At 40.4% G+C, this 13,346-nt stretch overlaps 1 protein-coding gene across 1 annotated transcript; it reads left to right on the forward strand.

Moving 5' to 3' along the window:
* Positions 1 to 3,417: 3,417 nt before the first annotated feature.
* CLDND1 (claudin domain containing 1) lies at positions 3,418 to 7,550 on the forward strand. The gene is made up of 5 exons (XM_081199317.1): positions 3,418 to 3,565; positions 4,110 to 4,399; positions 5,531 to 5,635; positions 6,255 to 6,392; positions 6,516 to 7,550. Exons 2-5 carry the CDS (start codon positions 4,120 to 4,122, stop codon positions 6,734 to 6,736), a joined length of 744 nt encoding a protein of 247 aa, XP_081055443.1. The 5' UTR covers positions 3,418 to 3,565; positions 4,110 to 4,119; the 3' UTR covers positions 6,737 to 7,550.
* The last annotated feature ends 5,796 nt before the right edge of the window (positions 7,551 to 13,346 follow it).

Raw genomic sequence — 13,346 nt, forward strand, 5'->3', positions numbered from 1 at the left:
TGTGGAGTTATATATATAACATGAGGATGGAGGAGGGGAAACAGAGAAAGGTGTGTGCCTGCGGGCCTTTCACCCCCCTTTCCCTCCAGCCCGCCCATGAAAAAGGGATTAGGCTTCTGCTTTGGGAAATCTCTCTTGTTGTGAGCGTATATGTGTCTACCTGGGCGAACGTTTCATTTCACCCCGGTATTGTAGCCTGAGATGATGCTCTCGCTGGTGGTCGTGATCCCTCTTGGTACTATAATTGAGGAAAACAACAAAATCGGATATGAATGGGCTTTGTGTTACTCCCCACTGACAATCTGTGCCCTCGGATGCTGGTATCTATCAAAGGAAGTGTTGTTTCCACTACCCTTGTAAAACTCTGGAGCTAACAATGGGATCATCCTAACAGAATTAGCCAGTGGATAGGACCAGTCGCCTGACCCATTTTTGAGCCAAAGATGTGGCAAGATAAAAGTGCTGTGTTACAAATGGTCTGGTTTCTAATTATTTTCTAATTTATTTTTTTAAAATCATTGTTTCCATATTTCCTCTTTATACATCTTTACTAGTAAGAATTGAGAAAGGTTTTGGTTAAACCTCAGTGTGAGAATGTATACCCTGACATCTTATTTAAATACAAAGTGATCTTATCCCCGGCAACTCCTAAATTTAAGATAGGCAGACTTCAAAAGCCAATCTTGTCTCTTGGTGGAAATCCATAGTACATATCCTATGCTTGTGACATGCTCAGCTTTAGAAATACTACTAGACTGTCCTAGGTTTGGGTGTTGCCTGCCCAGTTTGTTTTGTTTATCCCCAATCAAGATTGTTGAGTAGCTTGTGTTAAAGACAAAATGTGATTGACTTGCACCAACCTCAATTTGCTTCTTTCTTATCCAAATAAAACAAAAAGCCGCCTTTAACAACTTAAGTACCCTGAGGACACTGTTGTGAAAATAATACTTGTTAAAGCTGCTGAGCTACTCTTCAGTCCTGATTTCTGTAGGAACACTGAAGTATTCACCTTTCAGCAGAGGAAATCTCCACACCACAATATTTTTCTTGGTGAGATAGATGGAATGTTTCAAACAATCAAAATTCCTTATTTGGCATTAAGATTTATTCAAATGAATGGGGTTCATTTCCAAGTAAACATGTATTGAGTTGGGCTGCCTGTTGAAAATATGTTCTATTTGAGATTTATTCTGTTTGTGCACATGGGGATATTATCTGAACATGAGTCATGTGGAGGAAGTACTTTGAAAACTTAGGGTACATACATAAGTTTTTACAGTGGTGAATGTGACCATTTCTGCCAAAAAACACAATGTTGCTCTTGTTGGAATACAGTATATGTGTACTGCTGATTCATGTGCCACTTTTGCCACATACCGTAATTGGGGCCTGTTTTGAACCCATTACAGTTCAAAACAATTTTATCTACTGTGATTTAATTAAATATGCCCATTTGACTGACACTGGGTGAATGCCAGTTAGTAGTATAATTGCTCAACTTTGATTTTCCTCTATCAACATCGTCTTAATGACAGTCTCTATCTAGATTGAATAAACTTTCCAATAAACAGCATGATTGACTTCAGCCTGGTAGCACAGGTTTGTGGCAATTAAGTTTTATTCATGGCTTTGAGTCTGTGGCTGGTGGTCCTTAGGTATCCCAATATCTTTGATTTAATCTTTTTAACTTTCTGCCTAAGACACTGGGGAGCTTATTTTTTTGACTCTCTACTTTTTGAGCTCGGATTATCTCTGCTACTAGTTTCATCTAAATGGTAACATTTTTGTTTCTTTTCTTCTCTTCTCTTCCTGTTAGTGTTTTATCATTCAGTTTTTACTATCTTCTAAATATAAAGTGCCTTTTGCAAACCTTATTATTTATGGGTATTCTAACTGTGACTTCCCATTCTTTCTCCTTTTTCTGTACACCAACTTCTTCTGTATTAATACGGTAAGCTCTGGCTGCCTCCAACCTTCATCTGTGTGCTCATATCTTCTTAACCACCTGCTGCTTTGCGCAAATGCTTCTTTCTTGAGCACTCCCTTTAATTGTCTTCATAAGCTCCAGACCATGCTCCAGGCTTTCACTTGGTTCTCACTCTTACTTTCTTCTAAAGAACACATTGCAAACTAAGATAATCCATAAAATAGCTACGCTCCTGAGTCAGCTTGCTGTCCTGTTTATACTGTGATTGTTTCTAAGTTCTTTGCTACTGGTAATACTGTGGGTGAGTTCAGATGCAGCAAAACCATGGCATTAAGAGAATGTCTCTCATCAGTCCTTGGGACTCTTATGCTCCCTCTTCCAGTGCAATTGCAAGGAGATTGGAAGCATCTACTTCCATTTTATTTTAGCTACAGTTTAGCTGCAGTCGTACCTTGGTTGTTGAACACCATGGTACTGTGCTCGTACGTTTCGGCTCCCAAATGATCGAAACCCGGAAACGAGTGTTCCAGTTTTTGAACTTTTTTTGGAAGCCAAACTTCCGATGCCAGCTTCTGCTATTGTTTCCGGCGCGCCTGCGCAATCAGAAGCCAACCGGAAGCCTTGGTTTCCAAATGTTTCGGAAGTCCAATGGTCTTCTGGAACACATTCTGTTCAAAAAGCAAGGTACAACTGTATTTGGAACAGGCCAGCTTCATAAATTGTGATTTGAAGTTGCTTTGTTTCTGTTACAGTTTGCGAAGGGACTGGACAGCACAAGAAGCTGTGTTTAAACTAAAACAGAAGCTAAAGCTTCTGTACTTAACTCCTCCTCATGACAAGGCCAAAGGGAGGGAGCTTATGAGTCTGAGACCCCCTGATGCATTCTCTTAATACAAAAATGAATGCTAAAATACGTTTGAATAAAAACTAAGGAAACAACTGTGACCGAGGAAATTGCAACACTGACATCTTTGAAAGGAAGTTTAGATACTTGAGCAAAATGAGAGAATTTAATAGTGTGTGTTTTTACAGAGACACTCCACATTTTTGTGTGTTCTATGTCCATATGAGCTGTGAGCATGGACATTACTGGTTCAAATCTCACCCGCCAAAAAGACAGTAGGTAGCTTTTGCAAGCCTTTGTTTATTCCCCTCATCTACAAATTAGGGAGATAATACTGTCATAAGGAGGTAATGGAATTGTGTTCAGCCTTCTGAAGTACTACATAAATGTTATATTGTATTATTTTGTTGGTTTCCACTTCCATATTTCAATAAATAATTATCATATCCTCAGTTTATCATGGTCATAGCCACCAACTGGAATGCGGCGTATTTCATTGTACAATATTTTTAAAGTTGTTATTTTACTATTAAAGTCGGTCTTATGAAGCTTTACAGGGAAGAACAGAAAATGTAACTGATTACATGTTTTGACCAGTCTGCTTGCATCTTCCTCTGTCTTAGGATGGGTGGCTTAACTGATGGGTCTGTTCAGAAGATCACTTGTATACTTGTATTGACTGTTTTTTCTACATGCATGTTCTTCCAAATCTCTTAAGCCCTGCCTCCATTTCCATGCATCAAATTCAAGAGGCACAGCATAATATTATAGTAGTAACAGTTTGCAGCTCAGTGGTACCTGATTTGAGCAGACAGAATTAGTATGCAATAATGTACGTGTGTGTGTGTTTATTTTAATGATTTTCACCTTACTCATGAGACTCCAAGGCAACCAGAATGGCTTGCAAAGATCAATGATAAAACAGTCTTTCAGGTTTATAATCTGAAACATGACACAAAAGGAAAAAGAATAGAAAGGGAGGAGGAAAAAGCCAGACTCTTTTTTTTTGTTTTTGTTTTGGGAGTCTTTGGTTTTGGGTGTCCCTGAGTTCTTGTAGTGATCATCTGGAATGGAACCATGTTAATCATTTTGTTTTCTGGTTCAGTCCTTTTTTATGTTCAACCCAGCTACAGTTCAATGAGTAGAATTTTACAGGAGAGGATGTTCCGAAGTTGCTTTAATTGCTAAATTGAACAGATGTTGCAAGTAAGCAATGAAAGGAACAGCTTGCGTACGCATGTGAAAGAGGTTGGCTAGAGCCAGATAAACACGTGTCTTCCTAACTCAGTTAAATTTCATGTTTGGAAACTTTCTGCTTTTTACTCTTTTCAATTGCAGTTGAGACACTATGATGGATAACCGTTTTGCCACTGCTCTGGTAATCGCCTGCGTGCTTAGCCTTATCTCCACCATCTACCTGGCAGCCTCTATTGGCACGGACTTTTGGTATGAGTACCGCAACTCATCACCACCCGAAAATTACAGTGAAGTTAAGGCCACTTGGGATGATTTCACTGGTGAAGATGAAAAGTCTTATACAGAAGCTCTCTTTCGATGGAACGGCACCATTGGACTATGGCGGAGATGCATTACGATGGCTGAGAACTCTTACTGGTTCAACTCACCAAGTAAACCTACTTCAGAAAGTGTCTCTAAATGTGTTTTTCTCTTAGTGCCATTTTCCCAAAGGATCATTTGAATGCAAAGCACTGGTGCATGAATTAATTGATTAGGTTATCAGGTCCCGCTTGAGCAGACACATCCCCCCCTTTTTGTTGTTGTTAATTCTCAGTTTTAAGATGCACAAATTTGCCTTAGAGAGAACTTTAATTGTATCTTCTAAGCAAGTACCTCCATCATTTAAATCTAGGTTGCTCTTAGGACCTTAAAATTATTAGTTTGTCTCTGAAGTAGTCTATCAAGTCTTCTGAGGAAATGACTAATAGTTTTGAGAACAATACCAAGTTTAAAAAGTTGGAGATCTGTGCCAGCTGCTGAATAATAATGTAAGAGGGAGTGTAATACTTAGGAAGTTAAGTACCAGAGTTGGGCAACCTGTGAGCTGCATAATAATAATAACAACAATAATTTTATTATTTATGTTCCACCCATCTGGCTGGATTGCCTTACTGTAACCTTTGGCCTTATCATTTGCAGTCCTTGCAGCTGCCCCCACCAGTATCTTCCTTCCTTCCATTCCTCAACATCATTGTTGTAAATCAGTAGTCTTGATAGAGGCTTATAGAGGCTATAAACCTATAACTGTAAACCTGTTCCTTCTTAAAATGCTGCAATATGCGTTGTTGTATGGGGTGGGGCTGCCGAACTGTGATGTCACAATGACATTGGGAGACTCATTTTTTTGCCTGCAGAGTTTGAAATCCAACCATACAGGCAAATGCACAGCCTGCAATGCACCTTTCAAAGTGTTCCACAAAACTGGCAATCAGCTGGTTGTTGGGTCTTGGGAAGCCTCTTTGTACAGAGCTTTGCAGGTACCTGCATACCTCACCCCATTTGCCTGAGCCAGGCCTTTACCTACCCCACACCTGACATCATACATGGCATCAGGTGGCCATGGCTTGACTGAAATGGCCTTGTGGGCCAAATGGTGAGGCCTCACAGGCCTCTTTAGGCCCACAGGCCAGAGGTTCCCCACCACACCTAGTTAACCTAGATATATGTATGTACGTGAATGAAGAATGACAGTCAAGCAAAGCAGAGCCTAATAAAGGTTATTTCTTTTTTCATTTTGGAAGCTGAGATGGTCACAAGGTGCGTCAGTTTTTCCCTTTCGGATCAGTTCATGGAAAAATATAAGGATCCTGGGAATCACAATAGTGGCAGTGATCTGAACCGGACCTGTAAGTATTTTTTTGGTTTTGTGTAGCAGATAAAGTGTATCTGAGGCTGCAGTCCTCTGCTCACCTTACCAAAGAGTAAGAGCCATTGAACCTGGTGGGACTTGCTTCTGAATAGACATAGGAATGAGAAAGACCCGAGACATGTTTTAACTTGGCCATAAGACATGTTTGCCTCCATCAAATGTGGATAAATGGAAAGTATGCTACCTTGTCAAAGTCGGTCAACAGTGCAGCCCTGTGCATGTCTAGTCAGAAGGAAATTCCACTGAGTTGAACAGGACTTACTCCCATGCAAAGTATGTTTAGTATTGCAGCTCAGGTCATTTATGATGCTCTGGTAATTTACTTGGGATTCTTATATATACATATAGCATAGTCTTTCATTTAGCAGTTATACTCTGCAAAATTCAATGTTGTTTTATTATGTGATGTATTTCTGTACTGTTTAGCACAGACAACAAGCTAGAGTTCTTGGGCTCTGCAGCAAATAAGTAACTAGATAGTAGATTGAACTACTCTCCGTTTGTGTTGGAAACAATGCATTTTGCACCATGAGATTGGAGTGAAAGGCCCTAAAGTTGGGACATCCCAATCATGTTCCTCTCCCTATTTCCTTTAGATCTTTGGCGCTTGCAGTTCCTCCTGCCTTTTGTTAGCCTTGGGCTGATGTGTTTTGGGGCTCTCATTGGGGTCTGTGCCTGCGCCTGCCGCAGTCTCTACCCCGCCATTGCCACCGGAGTCCTCCACTTTCTAGCGGGTAAGTCCTCTTGGCAAACTTCATCCCTTGTATTCAGTGCTGAAACGTGAATATCTTAATGCGGTGAGCCAAGAATTAGGTGCTGTAAGTCTGACCAAAATATACTTACTGCTTCTTCTCCAGGTTTGTGCACGCTGGGTTCAGTTGGCTGCTATGTAGCTGGAATTGAGCTGCTCCACCAGAAGCTAACCCCTCCAGAAGAGGTGCAAGGCCAGTTCGGCTGGTCCTTCTGTCTGGCCTGTGTCTCAGCACCCCTGCAGTTCATGGCTGCTGCCCTTTTCATCTGGGCTGCGCGTACTAACAGGAAGGAGTTCACGCTCTTGAAAGCATACCGTGTGGCATAACGGGATATTTTCATTGCTTCCCATGTCTGTCTTTTCCCTGTTTTAATACTTCGTTTTTGCCCCCCTTACCCCCTGGCTCTTCCTTTTTATTTTATTTTAATTTTGTTCCACAAAATGCATGAAGTGAAATGGCCTGGGGGTTTTTAAAATTAAAAGACCTTAGAGGCCAATTACCAGGAATAGCACTTTCTTGCCAGAAATCTGCAGGGTTTTAACAAGTTTCTTATCTGTTTGCGTTGTTTTTTTTTAAACTATAAATTTTATGACATGTCTTTGTTATTCCCAGTGCAGTACATTTTTTCACATCTAAACCTGATATTCAAAAACAATTAACAGGGTAGTGTAAGTAGGAGAAGGAAGATTTTAATGACACTAATTTTGGCAGTACTGTATGTGTGTTATGACCCACTAGGAAATAAACCAGTGCAACCTCTTTCATAAATGTAGCAATAGAACTTTGTTCTAGATTGTGATACACTCTTTCCCCCCTCACTCTTACGCCCACCGCTGTATCCCTTTCAGCCTTTTTGGCTTGATTATTGTAAAAAGGTTGGTAGCCATGAGCTAAATTAAGTGAAATGATGTCAACATTTGTTTGTTCCATTTACCCCCCTCTCTCCTTGTAGTAGGAGCTTCTATTACAAGGTGTATCTTCTAATTTGACTAATGTAAGCGTGTATATAAATCTGACTTTTAAAACCCTTTATTTATGCAATGCAATACCTTATTGGATTTTTGTATAAGTATTATTCATGTCGCCTAAACTAAAACTTTTGTTTAAAAAATAAATCTGAGCAAAGCTCGTGGAATTTTACTGGATTTGTATGCAGCCGGTGAGACAGAAAAATGCATGGAGTACAACTGAAGCTCAGTTTCCACTAAGAGAATCTTTACATGGACTTCTGTCCAAATTTCTATTTTTATGCATGTTTAAAAACGTTATGGGATGGGCAGTAAGGATATGTGGAAGGGAAGAGGAGAAGTTTGTTGGTCTCATTTCAAACTGATACCAATATTAAACAGATGTGGTACACATTTTTTAAGGGAGCCGCACAACTCAAATTTGTCCAATTGTGTGTTGTGGTCCTTGCAAATAAATAGGTAATAATTAGATCCGCTGGGAAGAAACAGTGGGCCAACCTTGTAGGTCCAATCTAGATTATGCTATTTGTTTGTACGCAGAATACATTTCTCTATGTATGCATCAAGGGATTTTTAAAGATAACCTTTACAAAACATTGGGGAGTGAAAGGGACCTATGGAATTACACCTGTGACATGAATGGTGGTAGGGATACTGGCCAGTAGGCTTCTATGACATTCCCACCGGCACCTTTCAGATTACGCTTGACTTGGCAGTAATAGCACAGGGAAGAGGGTTTGGGGGATAACATTGCAATCTTGAGGACTGGGGGAATGTGCTATTCCCACAATGAACAGAGAAGTAACACTTGAGCCATGGGAATCTGGATTGCCCACAACATACGAGTAACCAAAGAACTTGCATGTTTATGTGATCAGACAAGTATTCCATGAGGCTCAAAACTGGCTTGTCTTAAAAACCAACATGTGTGCAGCTAGCTTGCAACTTATGCTTATTTTACTTATGTGATCACAGCTTTGCACAGGTGGGAGGAAATAAGTAAGTAAATGGAGAGAGTCATCCTTCCCACCTGCTCAAAGCTGCAATCACGGGTTTGGGAAGACAGTGCAAGGGCTCTGGCAACATCCTGGAGCCCTCAAGCCTCCTTCCTGTAGCTGGACAAAAACTTACCAGGCTTTGGGAAGGAGGTTGGAGGACTCTGGGTTGCTGCCAAAGCCCTCCCACCACCTACCCAAAGCAGGGCAAGCAGCCCCTTCACTTTGCAGGAGACTCGGCTTCAGGGGTTCCTGGTTTTACGTCTTTTTGCGAATATTCTTGGACCCCTGGAACCTAGCCTTTATGAGTTGCCTATGTTGGGCAAATGCTGTGTTTCTCCACCTTATTGAATGAATCATTTGAATTGCTTTACATATCTATTTCAATAGAACATGGAGAACAGGAATGGCAGCTTGTTCAACAAAAGAAGTCATTCCAGAAATGTATCCCTTCACAAGTCTGCATTTCATTTCCTAGTCTTTGCATTGTTAACATGCAGCTTAAATGGATACTGCAAGTCCTCAGCCTTTCTCATATAGCCAAGGGAAGGAACCTGCACAATCTCTGTTTGCCCAAAGTGATATTTTAGTAGCCCCCTGTGCAGCTTCAGCTGAGCCCAGTACTTGATCTTCACAACAAACTACCCAAAGCCTTGTCACCTCTTCAGAGTCATTAGAATTATATATTTAAAAAATCAGCATTACAAAACAGACCAGGAGTCAGTTTTGAGGAGACTGTCAACATATTTATGGAGAAGTTTGTGAAAGCCTAAGATACTTTTTTATTTCATTTTAATGTCAGATCAGTTCCTCTGGAGCTGCATATATCTGAAACTAGAGGACCTCACCATCTAACTGTGTGCTGCCTTTCCATAGTTGACCATTTTCAAGGCAGTTTACAACATGAAAATAGTTGCATAATTACAGAAATATAACAAAAGTCGCAAGCAATAAATAAGAGACTATAATAAATAGACAACAATATTTTGGTATTTTACAAAAAAAAAAGTTCAAGATAATAAACTTAAGTCTTGGAAGGCTTCTAGGATGGCTGACCGATAATGATAATAAAATGCTGATGCCTATGAAGAGGCTGTGTGTGTAAAGCAAGGTGTCAAGCCAGGACAATGTCAAGCACATCGAAAACCGCATGATCCAATCACAGACATATACTCTTGATCTTTGGAAAGCCAGGATGGGTGGGGACAGCTTGAGGTAAAATTGAAACATTGCTGCTATTATAATGCCTTAATCTGTGTTGTAAGTGGCAAAACACTGAGAAGGGTGTGTATGTTGTGGTTGCTGTTTCAGTATTGGAAATTGGCCTCAAGCGGTAGAAACAGTGCATAATTTATTGGTTTCAATCCAGCTAAAATTAGTTGTGACTAATGGTGCACTTCCACGCATGCTTACTTAGAAGTCCTATTGTGTTAAATGGAGCCTGGGCAACAGGCTGCTATGGGAAGATGTGCCCTTTCGGATATTTGGATCCCAATACCTATTCAAGTGCTCCCTGATAGAAGATCTAAGTCCGAGAGTGTATTTCATAGCCCAAACTGATGCTGCACCCATGGAAAGCATACAATTCCCTCTTTAATATTGGATTTAATTTTAGAGGCTGATACAACTGACTGTAAATGAAATAGTACTATTTGATGAAAAATATAGAAGGTCTGACTAAAGCAGTATGGGCCTTACTTCTGTGAAGACCATTTTTCATTCCCATCTGTTTTATTCATTTATTCTCTTATTTTATCACTTCTTTCCTATCCTGAAAGACTGTTGAAGATACCTGAATTTAGTTTTATGAGGGGAGTGACTGAAAAGAGATTATACCTTAATTGCTGTAAACTGAGTTGCTCTAATAGTTGTTTTGGTTTTTTTAAGATACCCTCATTCTGTCACCCCTGTATCTCACACATGGTATCTCTAGCTAGTACTTTATCCGTCCTCTTAATGCAGCTGATGAAGTAATCTGTTTCCACCCAAATCCCCTGTCACGAAATGGTTGATTGTCTTTAGATATTGCAACTGTCATCTTCCTGCACAAATACTGCTACTCTTCTGTATTACGAAGTATGTTATTGGAGACTGGAGAGACCTAAGATGATATCCACCATTAGCTATGCTCTAAATAGACCCACTAAAACCAGTGGGTCTACTCTTAGAATCATAGAATTGTAGGGACCACCAACTCCCTACAGTGCAGGAATCTTTTGCCCAACGTGGGGCTTGAAAACATGACCCCGACATTAAGAGTCTCATGCTCAACTGACTGAGCTGTGCCAGAGACTTAGGCTGCATACACACTAAGCTGTACCTTTGAAGCACATTCCACACACCCCAAAAAGTATTCTGGGCACATTGGTTGCTGGGAATTGTAGCTCAGTGAGAGGTAAACTGCAGTGCCTAGAATTCTATGGAGGGAAACACACTTTGAATGTGCTTTAAAAGTATAGTGTTTACGCAGGCTTAGTTGAATATCGCTCCTACCGTTTATCCCGATTTTGTTCAAATGTTGTTACTGATTATATCATTCGTGAAGAGGAGAGGGCTGGTTCACGGCTCTGTTGTTTTTTTAATGTACGTATAGAAACCACCAGAAAACATCTGCAGGGCTAGTACATCAGCTACAAACATAAAAGAAAGTGGTTAAGTGAGTAATATTTAAACACAACACCTTTCTTTGTTGACAGAAAGCCTGCCTTGAGCTCTTTGAAGGGCTCAGTGGAAGTGGGGGAAAAAAGATGGAAGATGCATCTCTATCTTGCTTCTAGAGTTGCATCTGAGCTGAAAGGCCTTTTGATAGAAATTCCATTTGTTCTGTAGTTTTGGAAATATTGCGGTCTATTTTGTAGACCATACGTAAGTCTCACTATATAATGTGTGTTTGATATATATACAGTTTTTAGCAAGAGTGTTCAAGTGTTCACAACATTTATATAATGCACCAGATAAAACATTAAAAACTGAGGGTTGCATCCAACTTTAGCCCCACCTACACCAAACATTTAAAGAACTATTCTACCACTGTGAACCGTCATGGCTTTCCCCAAAGAATCCTGGGGTCTGTATTTTGTTCAAGGTGCTAAGAGTTGTTAGGAGACTCATGTTTCCCCTCACAGAGCTACAATTGCCAGTGTTCCCAGAGAAGATGAATTGTTTGTTAAACCATTCTTTCAAGATCACCCTAATGTCATTTTATTTGTACTCCAGCAAGAGGCTTCATTTCACTATAAAGGTCTCTTGTTGTGTGTAGTCCTTTCTGTTTCCTGTCTTTGCATTGTGTTTCTCTAGTACTGCTATAGAAATTCTGTTGTGTTACAGCAAATTTGAGATCCCAATCCTCTCATATGTGCTGAAACACTGCTAAAGAATCCTGTGTCCTAAACATGTGGTGGAATGTCACATTTTCTGCTAGTTCTTAATCCTCTGGTTATATAAATATTGCAATTGCATATGTATTGCATGAGTTTCAGTTTCCCCCAGTATGTTTATCTCATCTAAAAAAAACCAAAAATCCTGGAATGGAGAGAGTTCATGTCTCCCTCAACATCTCCAATGCTTCCAAAAGTTATCAAGGAAGGAAAGAGAGATATAAGAGAAGTAGAATTGTAGAAGTAGAAGTAAAAATCCAACCTCTGGTCTGTGCTACACTCTTTATTGCTGTTTTCCACTAGGTGGAAGCAGTGGTTCCCTGTCTGAAACCAATGGGCTAGAATATTTCAGCGCTTCTCCAAAATAACTTTAGCGACATTATAAACGTTGGCCTAACTACATAAGACGTGGGATGGAGGTTGTTGGCAATTGAGGGATATTGTTTTGTTTTTTTAAGAGGTTTGTCACAGTAGGCTAAGACTAGTCTTCACAGAATTCAATTTCATCAGTGTTGTTTACTCCCGTGGCTCTGTTGGTATATGAGTTTCAGACAAGGAAAACACTATGGCCCCTGAAACTAGAGATGAGGAATTTGTGGCCTTCCAGGTTATGCTAGACTCCAGCTCCTATGAGCCCCAGCTAGCATGGGCAATGATAATGGGAACTGTAGTCAACAACATATTGAGGGCCACAGGTTGCAAATTCCTGTCTTAAAACCTGCACTGTTTGAAATTAAAGGTTTGGTTGACACCTAAATATATTAGCTAAACGGCATTTCCATGCGCGCTGGCACTCGTCACGGTGTCCCGTTGCACCAGAAGCGGTTTAGTCATGCTGGCCACATGACCCGGAAAGCTGTCTGTGGACAAACATTGGCTCCCTCGACCTGAAGGGAGATGGGCGCCACACCCCATAGTCACCTTTGACTGGACTTAACCATCAGGAGTCCTTTACCTTTACTTTTACCTTAGTAGCTTAAGTATTTATAATTAAAGAATCCTGGCTTTTTAAAAGTACCTAGGACTCAGCTATAGAGCTGCAAATAAAACGTTTTAGTGTGTTTTAAGTGCAATACACAATGTGACACTAGATGGCGATGGTTTATGGAAAATTTGGTGTATTTTTAAAAACGCATTTTAAAAAAGCATTTTCAGAATGGTTTTTATATGTGTGTAGATTCCGCCCTCATTTCACTTATGCGTTGTTTGGCAGCTGGAAAGCTGCCCTTTCTCCTGCCCACCTCTGTCTCCCTTGTAATTGAGAGAATGACTATTATTCTTTCACTGCTGTCCTGTGAAGGCTGTGCTGGTGAAGAGACAGTGAAGCTTTGACAGACTGTGGTAAGGTGAGTATCAGGAGTTATTGTGGCATGGAAAATACTGGTTTAGGTCACTTCCAGCCAGGCAACCTGCTTATTGAGGATTCACCCTGATTCGCTTGCACAAGGTTTGCGTGGAGGTTACATGACGTCATTTATTTATTGAGCATTCACTGTGGTTTGTTTGTGCAGTGGTTCTACCACATCACATCAAGCAATTGTTACCTCACACTTTCTATTGCATTTTTCCATCACTTTTGTTTCAGCAAAAAGGCCA

Source organism: Podarcis bocagei (genome assembly GCF_964188305.1).
Source record: "Podarcis bocagei genome assembly, chromosome: 6".
NCBI classification, from domain to species: domain Eukaryota; kingdom Metazoa; phylum Chordata; class Lepidosauria; order Squamata; family Lacertidae; genus Podarcis; species Podarcis bocagei.